The sequence below is a fragment of the Terrapene carolina genome, unplaced genomic scaffold (assembly GCF_002925995.2).
Source record: "Terrapene carolina triunguis isolate 2854851 unplaced genomic scaffold, T_m_triunguis-2.0 Scaffold58, whole genome shotgun sequence".
Lineage (NCBI taxonomy): Eukaryota > Metazoa > Chordata > Testudines > Emydidae > Terrapene > Terrapene triunguis.
In genome coordinates, this window is record NW_020664409.1 from 48,053,459 (window position 1) to 48,074,765 (window position 21,307).

Here is a 21,307-nt window from a genome sequence, read left to right on the forward strand (position 1 = left end):
TCTCAGGCAATGTTCACAGGCCACCTGCTTAGCCACTGTGGAGAGCCCCAATCCTGCTATTCCCACATATTGACCTCCAGCTACTTCTTCCAGAGTCACCTCATGATCCTTTAGTCCCCTTCCTGGTGATATACTCCTTCCGGTGAACCCATTTCATCTGAAGACTCCCAGGGCCACTTGGGGAACTCTACTTCCCAGAATTCCCAAGCCTTAAGGGGAAACATCCCCATAACTGGTGTGCTGGGGCTGAGCGTCTGCCCAATGACCAATATCGTAGTATTGGATACCAAACTAATTCCCTGGACACCCCCTTCAATATGAGCATGACTCATCGTAGTTTAAAATCAAAACAGTATCTCCAGTAGTGTCATTCTTGAGACAACTTTCTTCTATTGGCTGTACTTGGAGGAATCAAAATGCCTGCCCTTGCCATAGCCAATGTGTACTGGGTACTAGAGAGACACTCTTTCTAGTTTGTTGGATAACGAATAGTGTCTCTCCATTTCTGGTGGATGGAGATCTGGATACTGATAGCCTATACAGGGAGCAAATGAATGGGAGTTCTCTTGGATTAATAACAGGTTGGATAGAGGATGGGAGGGCAGCAAGAGGAAACCAGACAATGCTGAAATGTGCGGCTGCAATATGGTGACAGTTATTCTAAGAATCTGTTATCTGAACTAATTTTAGGAACAAGATTTGTATGAACATGGAAAAATTTTACAAATTGATCCCTATGTGATGATTCAGCCCATTCCTCATATGTCCATCTTACCTTCTGCTCAGAGACCCCTGAGTCTCTCTGGGAGTACAAGCAACATGTCTTCTAATTCTAAGATTAATGTGTATCTATGCCAAGTTCATTAGCCACAATTCAAGAATCTGGCTGAGTTCAGACAAATGGAAAATACAAGTATCATGGCTGGACCCTTGGTACTCTGCTGGTACAGTAGCTATAATATTTCAGGCATTGCATACCAGCTGCATGCTCACAATGTGGAAATGTTTTCTATTCCCATAGATTTCTTCATTATCTGCAGGTGCCACAGAAGGTAAATTAGCACAGTCAATGATTTCTATTACTTTTGGGAATCTAGCCATTACATATGACTTCTCTGCCATTCTGTTGATGATGTAGCCTTATGGGAAATTCATCAGCTGCCTGTCGAGCATAGACTCTATTAGTTGTATTAGGGACTTCAGTGGAGTTATACAAGGGATGAATTTGTCCTGGAGTGTTGACTCATCCGAATGTTGTCCTGTGCTAACTCTTTGCAAAATGCCTGTATTTAATTACAGAGAACTTTCTGTAGTCTTATCCTTCTCCCCACCAGAGAGTAGATCGGAGAAGCTGAACATGGCTCTCCTATCCAAAAGGAATCTTCACATGCACTGTCCATCCATCCTTATATTGAAGTACTTTGCTACTGAACATGTTCCTGTTGAAATGAGAGTTAGTTAATTTTGCTTTCAGTTGCTTAAATGTTATGGAATCAGTTCTGCCCTCAGCTAAATGAGAACAGGTCCAAGTGACTTCAGTGAGAATACTACTTGTGTACCAGTAACCATGTAGATCCTTTTAAAACATAACAGGTATAGTATTTGATAAATAACATCCTTGCATCCTCTTAGGATAAATTAACCTTTATTCATAAAGTAAGGTCTCAGGTAAGGTTTAGGGTCAAGTTTTCAGGTATAAGCATTTTCAGTAAGTTTCACTATCATAAATATAGGGCCAAAGCTACTCACACTTTGCCAATGGCAAAGCTTCCATTGACTTCAATGGGAACAGAATTTGGCCCAAGATTAATACAAGTCATTAACAAGAGAAATTTGCATTTGTATGGAACAAAAATGAATTATGTATGCAGACTATGTATTTGCATACATCCATTAGCCATTTGCACATGTATTATATTGTAGGTGCAAATGAGGCACTTATATTTGAAAATTTGGTAATTTGGAACTGTGCAGAAATACTGTCCATCATTTCCATGTATAGTACATAGTTGTACTAAAAATACTGTTAAAATGTAATGAATGTTGACACTGATGGATGAGTAAATGCACTTATTACATGTAATGCTGAAGAAAAATATTATAAAGAGAATGGATTTCTATTGTCCTTGTACTGACAGCGATGTTGTTAAGGTTGGTAAGTGCTTATGGTATGTCTTGCAAGAGCAGTGACTGCATAAGGTTAAACTTCCTGTCACCTTCAGCACTCATCACACAGCTTGGCACAAATCCACACAATTGGCAGTCTATGCTTAAGAATGTTTCAAAATTGAAATAAATACATGAGCTGTAAATAAAGACTTTGACATTACTCTATGGGGGGAGATTCTGTGGCACCTGTTATGGTAACTACTGATAGACAATCCCTACAAAGTTTGGAGGATCTGATTGGTTCAGGATATTTAGCCCAGAAAGTGGAACCTCTAACCCCGGATCTGAGCAACCTTGATCTTTGTGAAAGTTTAGATCTTGATCTAGATCCATACTTGGCTATTATGGGCCACACCAAAATCCCAGATACGTACAAACAAACAAAAATCCTTACTTACTAAATTGTGGGGAAATTTTGCTCTAGATCCAAATCCAAACTCTACTAGAATCCAGACTGGAGATATCACAAGAAGAGAGGGCTTGCAATCACTGTTTAACCAAGTGGCTTTTGAACCTCTATAATGATTTGGTTCTGCTTTTGGGTGAAGAGTTCTTATAGCTCAGTCATTTTGCCAACCCTACAGCCTAAATCACCAAATACCAGGCCATTGGTGTCAACAGGGGTGCTATGTACATGTCAGAGGGAGACTAGAAACCTGTAAATGATGTCACATTATCCCTGAGCAATAACACTTGCTTTGCAGAAGTCAAATGAGAGAGCAACCATACATTATTCCTATTCTGTCATTCAAACTATGTGAAAATCAGACTTGGCCCCAGTGAAATTCAAACAAGCTGCATATTTAATATTAACATAAGAATACCTTGTGCTTGCATCATGCCTTCCCCCTGAGAATCTCAAAGTGTATGAAGGAAGTGTCACAGTATCCATGTGAGGTTGGTAAGTATTATTAGCCTACTCGGTTGGAAAACCAAGCCATGAGGGGTTGTGAATTGTTGCCTAGAAAGTCTAGACCAGAACTAGGAATAGAACCCTGGGTGTCTATCTCCCAGTCATAGAATCATAGAATATCAGGGTTGGAAGGGATCTCAGGAGGTCATCTAGTCCAACTCCCTGCTCAAAGCAGGACCAAGACCAACTAAATCATCCCAGCCAGGGCTTTGTCAAGCCTGACCTTAAAAATCTCTAAGGAAGGAGATTCCACCACCTCCCTAGGTAACCCATTCCAGTGCTTCACCACCCTTCTATTGAAAAAGTTTTTCCTAATATCCAACCTAAACTTCCCCCACTGCAACTTGAGACCATTACTCTTTGTTCTGTCATCTGGTACCACTGAAAACAGTCTAGATCCTTCCTCTTTGGAACCCCCTTTCAGGTAGTTGAAAGCAGCTATCAAATCACCCCTCATTGTTCTCTTCTGACTAAATAACCCTAGTTCCCTCAGTCTCTCTTCGTAAGTCATGTGCTCCAGACTGCTAACCATTTTTGTTGCCCTCCGCTGGACTCTTTCCTATTTTTCCACATCCTTCTTGTAGTGTGGGGCCCAAAACTGGACACAGTACTCCAGAATAGAGGGGAACGATCAAGTGCCTCGATCTGCTGGCAATGCCCCTACTTATACAGCCCAAAATGCCGTTAGCCTTCTTGGCAACAAGGGCACACTGTTGACTCATATCCAGCTTCTCGTCCACTGTAACCCCTAGGTCCTTTTCTGCAGAACTGCTGCCTAGCCACTCGGTCCCTAGTCTGTAGCAGTGCATGGGATTCTTCCATCCTAAGTGCAAGACTCTGCACTTGTCCTTGTTGAACATCATCAGATTTCTTTTGGCCCAATCCTCTAATTTGTCTAGGTCCCTCTGTATCCTATCCCTACCCTCTAGTGTATCTACCACTTCTCCCAGTTTAGTGTCGTCTGCAAACTTGCTGAGGGTGCAATCCACGCCATCCTCCAGGTCATTAATGAAGATATTGAACAAAACCGGCCCCAGGACCGACCCTTGGGGCACTCCGCTTGATACCGGCTGCCAACTAAACATGGAGCCATTGATCACTACCCATTGAGCCCGATGATCAAGCCAGCTTTCTATCCACCTTATAGTCCATTCATCCAGCCCATACTTCTTTAACTTGCTGGCAAGAATACTGTGGGAGACCATATCAAAAGCTTTGCTCAAGTCAAGGAATAACATGTCCACTGCTTTCCCCTCATCCACAGAGCCAGTTATCTCTTCATAGAAGGCAATTAGGTTAGTCAGGCATGACTTGCCCTTGGTGAATCCATGCTGACTGTTTCTGCTCACTTTCCTCTCCTCGAAGTGCTTCAAAATTGATTCCTTGAGGACCTGCTCCATGATTTTTCTAGGGACTGAGGTGAAGCTGACTGGCCTGTAGTTCCCCGGATCCTCCTCCTTCCCGTTTTTAAAATCTTGGGCTTTAACCACAAGATCCATCCTTTCTGCTCCCTGAGACCCTTTGTTGCAGCTATGCCAGAAAGACAAGCGCTACATAAAACTGATTGTTACTTTTGCAGCCATTGTACCATAATAGAAAGACTAGAAGAGTTTTTATGAGCATTTTAGTTACTAGGGAAACAAGTCAACTTTGCTCTACAACTTACAAAATGTTCTGGGCGTGAAAGTAGATTTGTAAATGCCAGTTTGCATTTGATTTGTGAGGTAGTTCAAGATGATTTAGTCAACCTTGGAAATGAAGGAACAACTTCAAGATGCAGTCCTTAAGATGGAAAAAAACAATTGTTACCAGTACAGTGTGATTGTGAGAGCATTTTCATCTGCATTGCACTGCAAGAGCTAAATCTGACATATGTTTGACAGCATTCCAGTTGGCAAACAGCAACATTTTAGTAAGTCAGTACCGCTGTGAGACCAATGTGAGATCTGATTTAACAGCAAGATAAATTCATCCCACCCCAAACTACAACAACAGATGGACTAAACTTGTAAAGTTTTTGTATGTCCTTTCAGAACATCATACATACCTGCTTTGCTGTCTGTCATTAGCATTCCTGCTTTAGTTTCCAGCAAAAAATGAACATGAATTTCTTGGCACAAGAATGCACTTTAATAATCCACTCATTGAATGTGAAAAGAATATTAATCACATTTTTAAAGTGACACTGCTCTGTGTTTTACATGACTTTTACTCTTTAACAAACCTTTCAATTTTAGAAACATGCTGTGTGTGTTCATTAGGTCCTGCATGCAACAATTCCAACACCTCCAGTCCTTTCTGAATAGATTGGATAGAGATGTTCTCTGCTGTTTTGTCAAGTCAAATCCATTTGTTTGCTTTTTAACTCTACAGGTCAAATTCACAGTTGGCATGCGTGGATGCAATTTGACTTCAGTGAAGTTGTGCCCCTTTATGTTGTACTCGGAATGTCAGGGAGTTCTGCGAGCACTACAAAGGCACAGAAACAGGGGTGCTGGAACAATTTTTATAATTGCTGAGAGCAACTGAACAAAACTGTAAACCCTGTATATGATAGAAATCACTTCAAGCCAGGGGGTGCAGTAGCACCCCAAGCACCCCTACTTCCAGCACATATGAGCAGAAACATTCATTTGAGAAGCTAAATAGAACTTTAGTGGAATCAGGCTGAAACAGTCACTTCCAGGATCTTCACCTCAGGCTTTTGACAGCCCTGAGCTCTCCTTTCTGCACAGAGCTCTTCCCAGCCTTCATTTGCCTTGAACCATCTTTTCATCTTGTCTGTCTGACTGTTCAGAGTACAGTCCCCCCATCAAGATGAAGGCCTCATCATTTCCCTGCTCCCTTACTAGTCTCTGTTTCACATTGTCCATTTTTCTTTCCCTTGGTCAGCTTTCCTGTGCTGTCCCCACCCATTCTCCCCAGTCCTCCCTACCCCATTGTGCTATTGGTCTGCCCAAATGGAATCACAATATACAGCTTCCCACAGTGGTCCAGTTCGGAACTCTGTCTCCCACGCTAACCTTGCCTTTGAACAAAACTCTCAATTTAACATTGATTCTGGGATATGAATAGCACTATAGATAAAGTTAAATATCAGTAACAAAGGCATGGCTTCGTTCTTCTGGGGCCCTACACAAAGATAGCAATAATAGCTATTGCATTCTTTCTCAATAACAGTTCCAGTTGGTTCACAGTCAGTTCACTGCTTCAGTTGTTTAAAAAGCATATCAGTGATGGGCTTTTTAGTGGTTTGGTATCAGTGACTCCAACTCCAAAGGCATCTCCAGTGAGGAGAATGAGAGTCATGGGAGTATCATGTTTAGAGATGGAGCTCACACCTGCCTCAGAGCTTGATGCAGCAGATGAGCCAGAGTTCAAGCCTGGTACCGGAGCTGTAGAATTGAACCTGTTTTATTCCCTCTAATAATACTGCACCACAGGTAACAGGCGTTGCCCAGGACTTAAAATGGTCTCCAAAAAGTGCTAGGTCTGTCCCTGACTAACAATGCAATTTACATACTTCACAACAAAATGTCAGAACTCAGACACTTTGTTAAATATGTTTATAATACTCCCTCACTTTAGGAGCCTGCATTTTAGAGGCTGGATTAAAGGTTTGCAACCTTGTTAGACCCAGCTCACTTTATACCCTGCACTTCCTTCGTGTCAGATTGTGTGATTTGCCTGCTGCCATCCACTGGCTCTCAGTATCAGCACCATATCCCATATCTGTGTCAGTTTTGGCCACCCACTTTCAAATGCCATAGCTCTCTGCTGCAGGTAAAACATATGATGCTAATGTGGGCACACTGCTAACTTCAGCCATAGGTATAGATTTAGTGTCCTACATAATGCCATTGCCGCACATGTCAGAATGTCATAGAAGCCATACATGACTTTAATTGTGCCTGGCTTGGCTCTGTAATACAAGAGAGGTGGAAGAGGATTCAGGACTCTTTCCCCCATCCTTGAGCCCCAGAGCTGTGTCCAGGCCCAACTGTAGTCCTTGTGCCCAGGAAGCACTAGGGTATGCCAGCCTAGTGTCACTGACAATTCAAAGCTCTCAAGAGGGAGAGTGAAAGGGACATGACCCTACTCTGCCCAGATCCGCAGAGCTGGCCCCATGTAGGGAGGAAGCACAACCTGCATCCTGTGAAGAGATAGTGAAGTGGCAGCCATCCCATTATACTCCTGGAGGGCATTATGTCTGCCTGATGAATAATGCTTCTAGGAGCGCTGGGGTAGTGGACCATTACACAGTCTTCTGTTGTGCTGGCTGCGCCTTTAAGATAAAACGTAGCTCTCATCATTTTTAGTGATTCTGGCTAATAGGATTATGTTTATCTTAACTGGTTTGCCCTAACCAGCCTTTATTCTGAACGCTATCAGTTTGGTATGACGGGGAAAGAAAACCAGGTATTTTTCTGTCAGACAGTTCTCTGTGATTTTTCTCCATATCAACAGCTGTCACAGCCATCACGGAAGATAAGAGACACTAAAGTGCTTAACCCTGCTTTTTATGTTTAGGTTGCTGCCTTCTGCATTGCTCAGCAAACTTCTCCTGCAGCCCCAGACAAAGTGGCTCTTATTTCAATATTGCAATATTCTGTGAGGCATAATGGTTGTGTTTTACTGTTTAAATTCACTACATTGTGGGTATCAGCACAGCAGAAACAGCTAACCCCTGACACCAAAGCACATAAAAATAAAAGATTAAGATAAAAGGGTCTACTGAAGACTGATGTGTTGTAGAAATAGTTAAAAGTGCCCTGCTGACAAAGTGCCTTGCAAAATGTACCTTCTGATGCAGCAGTGATAGGAAAATGCCTTTTTATTTAAATATTTATATAGTTTTATTTTGAAAAAGAAACTTTGAATCCTCAGCCACAAAAAGAGATGGTCTCTGGAGACCCCCAAAAATAGACCAGATTGTCCGATCCCCTTATTCATTCTGAAAATACCATACACCACTGCAGTCAATTAACTTACTTGTGCAATTAGGTACTGTGACAATCAGGGTCTTTCTTACTCTTTGGGATTCAGACCCCCTGTTCTCCCCTTGGGGTGTCTGGACCCTGATTGTGACAGATACTGCTTGACATGTGTTACCACTCTCACAGTCTCATTCAGTATGGGGTAAGACCTCGTTTTCCAAGAGGCACAAACCCACGGCCACACATTAATTGTGTACTCAATTTATAAGCACAGTTATCGGTACAAGATGAACTAATACAAGGCAATGTTATAACAGACTCTCCTGTTTTTGCTGTTACAGATTAATCTCAAAGGTCTTGGGCAACTGTATAAAATCCGCATTGGTCATGACAACAGTGGAAATGACCCCAGCTGGTACCTAGAGGAGGTGAGACTTGAAAGAATGGCCCCTACCTCTGACCGGGAGATTTGTCTGGCTGTAGACTGCTGGCTAGCAGAAGATCAGGATGATGGAGACACCTGGACAGAAGTAGCAATTGGGATGTCTGAAAAGGAGCTTTTGTCAAGTATGTGTCGCTTACATTATAACAAATTTTTATTAAACCTGAAGGGATGTATCCTGGGTTGCTTTGTGAGCTGTTCATAGCCACCCCTCCAGAGCAAAGCTAAAAGCCAGTGTAACCAGCCACAAGACAATCCCTCCCAGCACAGAGCCAATGTGGTAGTTCTGACAAAACCCCTTCTCTCCCAGAGGCCAAGGGATGTGGTCAGTTTATCCCTATGCTCCTGTGGTGCTTGGCTGCTGCAACTGCCCCCTAAAACACTGTCAACTGGTGCTACTTAAAGCAACCAAAAGGCACACATTGACCAAGGAGCGGGGAACACCAAGACAGTTTGAAATAAGGTTGATGTTGCACAAAATGCTTTGTAGCTGCAGTTCAGGATCTGGGCAATGAGTAGCTGTTGCTCAAACTACATTTGAGCTATTCTCTGTAAAATGGCAATGTATAACTTTAGGACGGATCTTTTGAAGGACATCAGAGGTTATCCACATTTCTGTTGACACCATGAATCTTTATAAGTGGAGCAGAAGAAACACATACAACCATTAAAAAGAACAAAGAAACAAATTTCTGGGCTTTTATAGTGGCACAGGGAGCTGGAAAAATCATTTAATGTATCACATCTTTATAGAATTTCCTTGACATTAACAAGATGACGGTGCAGCTATGATCTGGCATCATAGGCCCCTGAACTAGACCTTATGTATGTTATAGTTCAGGCAGATTGTATTTGAGATGAGATAGTAGGAATGCAAGGAATTAGTGGCTCACTGTATAGAAGGGTCATCCCACACTTAGTCAGTGACAATCAACTAATTCCAAAAGATGTAAACAAACTAATACCTTTAGGAGGTATGTCATTTTCCCCAAAAGCAATCTAGATTGGAACTGAGACATTTTTTTCATAGATTTTAAAGCCAGAAAGAACTATTAGATCATCTGTTTTGACCTACTACACAGCACAGGCCATCGAAATGTTGGGAAGGACAGAGATACAAACTCATTTCCCCTCAACCCCTTGCTCTTTTCCCCATTCTCCAGAATAGTATGCAATTTAAGTAACACCCTCACTGATTAAGGTGTTACATAAATTAGGATTGAGCAGGTGGAATTGAGGCCCATCTAATCTGGAAACAGTATTCGCATGAGCCGCAGTATCACTCTTGGGAACCCCATATGACATAAATGCCTCACATTGGTGCAATAGGAAAATGAATGCCTGATGTTAGTGGAGTTGCGTCCGGTATGAATTTGACTCTCTGGACCCGATTCTCTATTGGGCAGTCATTTACAACTGTGCCAAGGAAGTGTAAAATACTGCCATTCTGATATGTACACAGGGCCAGCTCCAGGCAGCAGTGAAGGAAGCAGGTGCCTGGGGCGGCCAATAGAAAGGAGTGTCAGTCCGTCTGTTGCTGGGGCAGCACGTCCGGGTCTTCAGCGGCAATTCGGTGGTGGGTCCTTCACTCCCTCTCGTCCTCTTCGGCGGCACTTGAGCGGCAGCTCAGTTTTTTTTTTTCTTCGCCGCTTGGGGCGGCAAAAATGCTGGAGCCAGCCCTGTATGTACACTCACTCTGGCCAGCTGTAAATGGCTACACAAGGTGCAAGGTAGTGGAGAATCATGTCTACTGTGTATATTGTTGAGAATATGCTCAAAACAGGGCATTAGTTCAGCCCTGCTAAAAGTGGTGGTGCACTATTGCTGTTGTTGTATTTGCAGGGACACCATCTTTGTTAAGATATATGCAGCAAGTAAACAATATTCATAATATGGGTTTTAGAAATTTCATAACTTTTTAAGTTTATAGCTACAAATTAACTATTGATTTTGGGTTCATTTAAATTGAATATCAATATAAACTCAGCAGGGCTGCCCAAGGATTTTCTATTTCTCCATAACGAGAAAATGAAACACTAGCCATTTGCATTTCCCATTTACAAGGGTAATTGTCTACAAGTACTGGACAAACCACATCTCAAGTCATTTACCCAACAAAACAAATAATGTGCTGCATATTACCAAACAACAACCTGATACAATTTTATAATTTGTCTCCAGTGCTTTCAAATCAGTCTGGTACCTTTCCCCAGCACTAAATTCACTTAATTAAAAAATAATAATAATTTTCCAAAAACATTAACCAAAATAGAAAAGTATTTTTATAATCTCAACTCAGGAGGCATTGCATTTTTTATTGCTGTTCTTTGCCACTGATCTTTATTACTCATCTTTTCCCTCTAAACGGTATCCTCTCCCTGCTTTCTCCATTCAAAACTCCATTATCCTCCCAACACAGACTCGAAACCTTAGAGTTGATTTTGATTCCTCTTTCCCTTGCCACCTTCTACCTGCCCAATTCCTTCCCTCAAATCCAGGGGTAACTGTTACCAGTTACTGTCAGTTCTTCCTTACATCATCTCTAAAATCTCTTCTTTCATCTCCTTCTGTTTCTGACTTTGACAACTTTTCCTCCTGCTTGTCTCCTTACATGAGGCCAGTCAGTTCAAAATGCTGGCACTAAAATAATCTTCCTGCTCAGAGTGATGCTTTCATCCCTGTTTAGCCTTCACTGGCTTCCCTTCATCTTCCATGTCAAATTCAGACTTCTCACCCTTCAAGGTTCTGCATAACTCTGCCTTTGCCTCTACACTTCAGGTTTTATTTTTTCTCTACTTCCCGACCTACCAGCCCTCATGTCTGAGTGCCTCTTCTTATCTCCTCCTCCCATCTCCTCATCATGCCTTCTTTCATGTCATTCCCATTACACTTGGAACTCCTTCCCTGCAGTTCAGGACAGTCTTGCTGACTTCCAGTGTTCATCATTTTACACTTACTGAATCAGCATTCTTCAGACTTGACTTGGTTTGATCCCGTAGTGACTAGGATGACCAGATAGCAAGCGTGAAAAATCAGGAGGAGAGAGGGGGAGTAGTAGTTGCCATATAAGACAAAAGTCCCTAATATCGGGCATCTGGTCACACTAAACAAACTCAGAGAAAATCCATTCAATAGTTATTAAAGTGATGGATGCTTAAAACTGACAAATGTGGCCTGAATTGTGTCAAGGAAAAAAATAAAAGAAAAAAAAAAAGAAAAAAAAAAGGAAAAAGAAAATAAACTAGAAGATAAAATAATTCTGTAAGTGCTCACAATTTTACTTTAAATACTGTGACAAAGTTCCTCCTCTATCTTGGTGGGTCCTGCGCTTATTGGCGGATTTTCTTGCCTCAGAGATTCACCATGTGGGTTGGGGAACAGCCCAGAGACCTTCCCCTCTGGAAGAACCCACAGTCCAGGTCAATTGGGAGGTTTGGGGGGAACCCAGGCCCATCCTCTACTCCGGGTTCCAGCCCAGGGCCCTGTGGACTGCAGCTGCGTATAGTGCCTCCTGTAACAGCTGCATGACAGCTACAACTCCCTGGGCTACTTCCCCATGGCCTCCTCCAAACACCTTCCTTATTCTCACCACAGGACCTTCCTCCTGGTGTCTGATAACGCTTGTGCTCCTCAGTCCTCCAGCAGCTCTCCCTCTCAGCTCCTTGTGCCTCTTGCTCCCAGCTCCTCACACTCGCACCACAAACTGAAGTGAGCTCCTTTTAAAACCCAGGTGCCCTGATTAGCCTGCCTTAATTGATTCTAGCAGCTTCTTCTTAATTGGCTCCAGGTGTCCTAATTAGCCAGCCTGCCTTAGCTGGTTCTAGCAGGTTCCTGATTACTCTAGTGCAGCCCCTTCTCTGGTCACTCAGGGAACAGAAAACTACTCATCCAGTGACCAGTATATTTGCCCTCTACCAGACTCCTGTACCCCACTGGTCTGGGTCTGTCACAATACTCATGACTGCAGAACTGATTTTTTTTTCAAACATGGCTTAAGCTTTTGATCTGAAAGAGCTATACAGTACAAGAAATGTCAATGTTTTTATTTGTTTTCAAATTATCTAAATGCAAACTGTGTAATGTGAACATAAAGGGGAAAAATCTATTTTGTCCATGCTTGAATACATCAAAAATGGTTGAACTAATTTGGCTCAAACTTAAAAAAAATTCACTTTTGGACTGAGGGAAATCAGGGAAAAAATTGTTTTGAGAAATTTATGAGCAGCTACAGAGAGCGGCATTAGAATAGTCTCCTAATAATATGTCCAGTCTGTTAAAGCACCAGGTCAAAAATGGCTGACTTTATGTGCAATAAACAATACGTAAACTCCCAGCATAATTTTTGCATACAATATTTGCCTGGTATGTTTTCAGGTATGTTTTATAGAATCAGTTCAAATCAAAGAAATAAAATGACAGAGGAAATTATAAAGAAGTGGAAGAGGAGTCATGACTGAAATGTCTCCATGCCATAATGTTTGTATTTATCACTTGCCAGATAGTGGGGCAATTACAGCTTTTGGGGAACAATTGTTGAGAGTCTGCTGAAAATTTCATGTGAAATAGCATCTATGCAGGGCCGGCTCCAGGCACCAGGCAACCAAGCTGGTGCTTGGGGCGGCACCTGGAGGGGGGCGATGCGGTGCTCCGGCCGCCGGGGGGAGAGCCGAGCCCCAGCTGGGGCTCGCCGCCCTGCCCCCGGCGCTCTGGCTGCCGGGGGGAGAGCGGAGCCCCCGCCGGGGGGAGAGCGGAGCCCCCGCCGGGGGTCGCCACCCTCGCCCTGGGGCTCCGGCCGCCCTCCCCCCCGGCGCCCTCCCCCTGGCCGCGGGGGGGAGGGCGGAGCCCCCGCCGGGGCTCGCCGCCCTCCCCCCGGGGCTCCGGCTGCCCCCCCCATGGGGGGGGGGGCGCGGCCGGAGGCTTTTTTGCCTGGGGCGGCAAAAAAGCCAGAGCCGGCCCTGCATCTATGTGAACTAATAGCAGCTACCTGATCTGAAAATAATTTGGGCAATTTGGGTCATTATGATCACACAACTGTAAATGTTGAAAAAGCTTATCTCATATGCAGACTGAGTGAACAAAATCAGTTATACTTCATCTTAAATTCATCTGCTATTAGCTAGGAGTCTAAACTAGTGAGGGCGACCATTTTAAAACTCTGATAATAGAGTTACTCTGAACAGTGTTGAGTTTGGAATGATGATGTATAGTATGTGGAGAGAAAAGACAAACTTTTACAGAGCTGTGACTTCTAGTTTCTTATTCTTCCATTTTAATACTATCAGATATGCCTCTTCCACCTTCCCAAACATGTTAAGATGTCAACATCAATTTAGTCTTTCAAACAAAACTGACTGCAATACTTTTAAATATATACAGTGGGCAAAACTGACAAATAATGTTGACCTCTAGGGTTTGAGTTTTCAAGCCATCCATGCAGGTAACTCCGTTTGAAGTAAATAAGAGTTCCACATGCAGAGTGCTTGCAGGATGGGGACTATAATGACTCTAACTGATTACCTTAGATCAAACAGTATTGCCAATCCCAAACCACAAGATAGGCCCTCCAAATCATTAGACTTTAAAAAATAATACAGTTTGGATTCTCTGTTTTATTTCATAGAAGTGTAGGACTGGAAGGGACCTTGGTAGCTCATCTAGTCCAGTCCCCTGCACTCATGGCAGGACTAAGTATTGTCTAGACCATCCCTGACAGGTGTTTTTGAGACATTATGATGCACTTTGATCTCCTTTCAAGCTTTTTTGCCACAATTACAGGAGCTAGAGACTTTTTTTAAATGATAACTCAGTTTCTCATGTAATCACTGGACTCTAGGAGCTGGGATGTTAAGAAAAATACCAGATAACACAAGGTGCGTGATAAAATTTCAATAGTTAGCAAAACACTGAATTGTTATGGCCTGAAAAGGTACATACCTAAGCACTGTCTCTCCTCACTGCACTCCTGTAATAGTCTTTAATGTTAAGTAACCCTTCCGTTCTTTTTTGAACATGTCTATTGTAGCTGCTTTTACATCTGTCTTTGATGGAGGCTTTCAGAAGTTCACCGTCCTCTGCATGAAAGCATTTTACCTCCCTTGTTTCAACTTTTCAGTCCATGACCTCAAGTCCTGGGGTTTTTCATTTGATTCTAGAGCTTATTTAAAGAATCCTTATATAGCTACTTGAAGATTTCAATCGTATATTTTCAAAAAGGTCAGTTTAGTAGCAAGTGCTATCCTCGTTTTTCCAACCATTCTATGTTAATTAATCCTCCTAAATCATGTTGCCCTTTTCTAGACCCTTTTCTATCCCTTTGATGCCCTCATATTAGATACAGCAGTCTAAACTCAGTTTAACAAATCCCTCTCATAATGTTAAAGTAATGTCTACTGGCTTGCATTCAATAGTTCTTCTTAGAGTGTATTTTCCAATATATCCTCTGCTTTTTTTTGAGCAAAGGCCTGAATCTGTACTCCGTTACAGCAGTTTTTTGCTGGCATAACTACACTGAAATCAGTGGAATTACACTGGAATGAAACTGCTGCACTAGATTGGGGAATCAGGCCCATCAGGCTCTAATTATGATAGTTTTATGACTGACATATTATGACAATGTGAAAAATGTAGCAATTTAAAATATGTTATATTGTCGGCCCTTTGCTGACTAGTAGCAGCAGATTTGGATCTTTGAAGCATGTCAGGAAGAGAAGCTAATGATGCAAAGATTTAGGATATCTCCTAATTAAGTTATTTATTTACAGTAGTAGTGTGCAAACTTTTCCAGTCACCCCCCGCCCCGCCTTACCATTAACGGAATCTGGCTGCACCCCCCTCCATTATTGCACAGCCACTGCTTCCTCAGCAGCAGAGCGTGGGCTGAAGGCGGAGCTGGGGGTGGATTGGGGATGGGGGAGGAGCTGGGGCTAGAGGTGGAACTGGTCTGGGGCAGAGAGGGAGTGAGGGTAGAGTTGGGCTGGGGGTGGAGCAGAACTGGGGCTTGGGAGTGGAGCGGAGTGGAGTGCCCCAGGAGTTTAGAGCTTCTATTCTAAATTAGACAGAGTAGATAGTCTGTATATAATCAAAGCCAAAACTCTCTAGATGGTGAGAAGATTTTGTTTTGGCTTTACATTTTCTCAATATACACATCTTTCTTACTCTAAGGGTATGTCTACACTACGGGATTATTCCGATTTTACAGAAACCGATTTTTGGAAACAGATTGTATAAAGTCGAGTGCACGCTGCCACACTAAGCACATTAATTCAGCGGTGTGCGTCCATGTACCGAGGCTAGCGTCGACTTCTGGAGTGTTACACTGTGGGTAGCTATCCCATAGCTATCCCATAGTTCCCGCAGCCTCCCCCGCCCGTTGGAATTCTGGGTTGAGATCCCAATGCCTGATGAGGCAAAAAACATTGTCGCTGGTGGTTCTGGGTACATCCTCCCCCTCCCTCCGGGAAAGTAAAGGCAGACAACCGTTTTGTGCCTTTTTTCCTGGGTGAACACTGCACTGCGGACGCCATACCACATCAAGCATGGAGCCCGCTCTGCTCAAGACAGCAGTCATGAACATTGTAAACACCTCGCGCATTCTCGTGCAGTTTATGCTGAACCAGGACCAGAAAAACCAGGCAAGGAGGAGGCGGTGACTGCAGCGTGGCAACGAGAGTGATGAGGACATGGACATGGACACAGAATTCTCTCAAACGGTGGGCCCCACCGCTTTGGAGATCATGTTGTTAATGGGGCAGGTTCTATCCATGGAACGCCGATTCTGGGCCCGGGAAACAAGCACAGACTGGTGGGACCGCATAGTGTTGCAGGTCTGGGATGATTCCCAGTGGCTGCGAAACTTTCGCATGCGTAAGGGCACTTTCATGGAACTTTGTGACTTGCTTTCCCCTGCCCTGATGCGCCAGAATACCAAGATGAGAGCAGCCCTCACAGTTGAGAAGCGAGTGGCGATAGCCCTGTGGAAGCTTGCAATGCCAGACAGCTACCGGTCAGTCAGGAATCAATTTGGAGTGGGCAAATCTACTGTGGGGGCTGCTGTGATGCAAGTAGCCAAAGCAATCACTGAGCTGCTGCTATCAAAGGTAGTGACTCTGGGAAATGTGCAGGTCATAGTGGATGGCTTTGCTGCAATGGGATTCCCTAACTGTGGTGGGGCGATAGATGGAACCCATATCCCTATCTTGGCACCGGAGCACCAGGGCAGCCAGTATATAAACCGCAAGGGGTACTTTTCAATGGTGCTGCAAGCACTGGCGGATCACAAGGGACGTTTCACCAACATCAACGTGGGATGGCCGTGAAGGGTTCATGACACTCGCGTCTTCAGGAACACTACTCTGTTTAAACGGCTGCAGCAAGGGATTTACTTCCCAGACCAGAAAATAACCATTGGGGATGTTGAAATGCCTATAGTTATCCTTGGGGACCCAGCCTACCCCTTAATGCCATGGCTCATGAAGCCATACACAGGCAGCCCGGACAGTAGTCAGGAGCTTTTCAACTACAGGCTGAGCAAGTGCAGAATGGTGGTAGAATGTGCATTTGGACGTTTAAAGGGACGCTGGCGCACGTTACTGACTCGCTCAGACCTCAGCCAAACCAATATTCCCATTGTTATTGCTGCTTGCTGTGTGCTCCACAATCTCTGTGAGAGTAAGGGGGAGACCTTTATGGCGGGGTGGGAGGCTGAGGCAAATCGCCTGGCCGCTGATTATGCGCAGCCAGACACCAGGGCGATTAGAAGAGCACACCAGGAAGCGCTGTGCATCAGAGAAGCTTTGAAAACCAGTTTCATGACTGGCCAGGCTACGGTGTGAAAGTTCTGTTTGTTTCTCCTTGATGAAAACCCGCCCCCTTTATTGACTCATTCTCTGTAAGCAACCCACCCTCCCCCTTCGATCACAGCTTGCTTTCTAAGGAAATAAAGTCACTATCATTTAAAAATCATTTATTCTTTATTAATTGATTATAAAAAGAGGGAGAGAACTGACAAGGTAGCCCGGGTGGGGTTTGGGAGGAGGATAGGAGGGAAGGAAAAGGCCACTAAAAAAGTTCAAAGTAATGACAGCCTTTTGGTTGGGCTGTCCACTGGGGTGGAGTGGGAGGGTGCATGGAGCCTCCCCCCCCCCCGCGTTCTTACACGTCTGGGTGAGGAGGCTATGGAACATGGTGAAGGGGGAGAGTGGTTATACAGGTGCTGCAGCGGCAGTCTGTGATCCTGCTGTCATTCCTGAAGCTCCACCAGACGCCGGAGCATGTCCGTTTGCTCACGCAGCAGCCCCAGCGTTGCATCCTGCTTCCTCTGATCTTCCTGCCGCCACCTCTCATCTCGAGCATCTCTCCTCTCCTCACGTTGGTCCCTTCTTTCCTCACGTTGGTCCCTCATGTCCTCACGTTGGTCCCTCCTGTCCTCACGTTCACTGGCCTCTTTCCTGCACTTTGAAACCACTTCCTTCCACTCATTCAGATGAGCTCTTTCATTGCGGGTCGATTCCATGATTTCAGAGAACATCTCATCTCTCATCCTTTTTTTTCACCTCCTTATCTGAGATAGCCTTCGGGACGGAGGAGGGAGGCTTGAAAAATTTGCAGCTGCAGGAGGGAGGGAAAAAAGGGAGAGAAGTATTTAAAAAGATACATTTTACAGAACAATGCTTATACACATTACATAGCACATGTGATTTCGGTACAAGGTCGCATTTTGCATCTTAATATTGAGTGCCTGCGGCTTTGGTGTTAGAGAGCACAGACGCAGGTCCGGGCAACAGAATTCGGCTTGCATGCGGCCATGGTAAGCCATTGTCTTTCGGCTTCTGTAGCCTTCAGAAAAGCAGCGCCCTGCTTTCGCACATACCAAGCAAAGCCCATTGAGTGCTTCGGTTTTCCTGTTAACGTGCAGCAGCAGAAACCAAACTATCCCCCCCCCCCCATCGCTTTACCCCTCCCCCCACTGCGTGGCTGGTATCAGGGAAGATCCCTGCCAGCCAAACACGAAAAGCTCAGTGCCAATGATCCCCCTCCCCTTCCCCCACTTAGCTAACTGCAGGGAAGGATTTCTTTTCAGCCACAGACAAACAGCCCAGTAGGAACGGCCACCTCTGTCCCCTTAATTAAATTCCCGTATTTCAACCAGGTTACCATGAACGATATCACTCTCCTGAGGATAACACAGCGAGATAAAGAACGGATGTTGCTTGAATGCCAGCAAACACCGGGACCATACGGTGCCAGGCTTTGTCATGCAATGATACCAGATTACTTGCTACTAGCATGGCGTGGTCAAGTGTCCTACCATGGAGGACGGAATAAGGATGCACTCCCCTGAAACCTTCTGGAAAGGCTTTGGGAGAACCTCCAGGAGAGCTTCATGGAGATGTCCCTGGAGGATTTCCGCTCCATCCCCAGACACGTTAACAGACTTTTCCAGTAGCTGTACTGGCCACGAATGCATCCCAAGTCCTCAGGGCAAATTAATCATTAAAAAATGCTTGCTTTTAAACCATGTTTTATATTTACAAAGGTACACTCACCGGAGGTCCCTTCCATGGCCTCATTGACTGGAGGTGGGAGGGTACTTCTGTCAGGCTGAGAAAAAGATCCTGGCTGTTGGGGAGAACGGAGTGCTGTGTGCTCTCCGCGAGCTCGTCCTCCTCCTCCTCATCTTCCCCGTCCGCAGAATCCTCAGGCATGGCTGAGATTACCCCTGCCTCGGAATCCACGGTCAGAGGTGGGGTAATGGTGGCAGCCCCCCCAAGAATTGCATGCAGCTCAGCTTAGAAGCGGCATGTCTGCAGCTCTGCCCCGGACCTTCTGTTTGCTTCTTTGGTTTTCTGGTAGGCTTGTCTGAGCTCCTTAACTTTCACGTGGCACTGTAGTGAGTCCCTATTGTGGCCTCTCTCCATCATGCCCTTGGAAATTTTTTCAAAAGTTTTGGCATTTCATCTTTTGGAACGTAGTTCTGCTAGCACTGAATCCTCTCCCCATATAGCGATCAGATCCAGTACCTCCCGTACGGTCCATGCTGGTGCTCTTTTTCGATTCTCGGACTGCATGGTTACCTGTGCTGATGAGCTCTGCGTGGTCACCTGTGCTCTCCACGCTGGGCAAACAGGAAATGAAATTCAAAAGTTCGCGGGGCTTTTCCTGTCTACCTGGCCAGTGCATCTGAGTTCAGATTGCTGTCCAGAGCAGTCACAATGGTGCACTGTGGGATAGCTCCCAGAGGCCAATACCTTCAAATTGCGGCCACACTAACCCTAATTCGAAATGGCAATACCGATTTCAGTGCTACTCCCCTCGTCGGGGAGGAGTACAGATATCGATATTAAGAACCCTTTATATCGAAGTAAAGGGCTTCGTTGTGTGGACGGGTGCAGGGTTAATTCGGTTTAACGCTGCTAAATTCGAGATAAACTCCTAGTGTAGACCAGGCCTAAGTGGAATATTCAGATAGGTATCCATTGAAAAGTTACATTCAACTCTTATTATATTCTCCCTGGTGATCCCATGGTTTTACAATTTTATTTAATATATAAGCCATTGATCTGCTCATATTCCTGTGCTAAACTGCAATTCTTTCTAATTCTCTTCCTGTACATCCTGCATTTGCTCGTTCAGTTTGATGTCACCCCCAAAGTAACTTGTTGGTACTTCGTTCCTGTGAGTCATTTGTTATTGAAGGGCTTACTTTTCAAATAGGCTGCTAAAACTGTGTGCCAGTTATTTGCCTTTGCAATTTTAAGACTGCAAATCACTTGCAGGTGCAAATAATATAGATGTTTGCCTAATTTGCTGGTACAATTATGTAGTTAGAAGTCTGCATCCTTTTGTTAGCACCTGCAAGTGGTTTGCAATTTCAACGTTTTGGGTGTGGATGGTAAGGGTGCAAAATTGTAAGTTCAGTCTTTGGGCCGGATTCCACCACTCTAACTAACTACATGTAGTACCTTCCTCCACAAATAGTCCAGGAGATCTGCTTACTCGATATAAGTAAGAGTGGCAGAATCTAATCCATAGATGCTCTTTTGGAAATTTGACCCAAAAAGTATTGTATACAATACTGATCACTGTAGCTCTTTACAAGTTGCTTTTTCCCCCTGTATAGTGGTCTACCATTACGTTCTGCCCTCCGTCATCTGAACAGTTCCCTATTATTTCAAGAGGAGTGTCTTCTATTTTATTATTGCTAATCTGTACACACTAATATTAATATACTATGAGGTATGTTAAAATCATTTTGAAATAGAACTGAACATTTCTCAATTATGTATTTGTTGGGATGAGGTCTTATATTTCATTTGCTAAGTATGCTTCATCTTAGTAAATATGATGGGAGAGCTCCAAGGAAAGCCATGATGTTGCAGGAAGTAGTGATTGCGATTCAGGAGGTGGCACTCTTCCCTCTGAGCCAGCACTGAACCAATGCCTATGTTAAGTATCAGAGGGGTAGCTGTGTTAGTCTAGATCTGTAAAAAGCAACAAAGAGTGCTGTGGCACCTTATAGACTAACAGATGTATTGGAGCATAAGCTTTCCATTACATGCGTCTGACAAAGTGGGTATTCACCCACGAAAGCTTATGCTCCAATACATTTGTTAGTCTATAAGGTGCCACAGGACTCTTTAATGCCTATGTTGGAATTATTAATAATATTTGAAATTATTAATATTAATATGGGAAACCACAAACACTGATTTAATTATACATTCCTTTATTAAATCCAAAGGCCAAAGGTACTTATACAATTGCTCTAAACATGCCTAAAAAAGCCTAAATAATAAGCAATTTAGTACATCCAAACAGTAACAAAATATTGATAAACATTTAATCAAA

General features: G+C 43.9%; 1 protein-coding gene across 1 annotated transcript in view; it reads left to right on the top strand.

Annotated features, from left to right (window-relative positions):
* The window catches only part of LOC112107192 (lipoxygenase homology domain-containing protein 1), a 198,931-nt gene that overhangs the window by 108,995 nt on the left and 68,629 nt on the right, over nt 1-21,307 (top strand). The window contains exon 24 of the mRNA XM_026659537.2: nt 8,361-8,586. Coding sequence (XP_026515322.2) covers nt 8,361-8,586 — 226 coding nt within the window. The remainder of the gene's footprint in view (nt 1-8,360; nt 8,587-21,307) is intronic.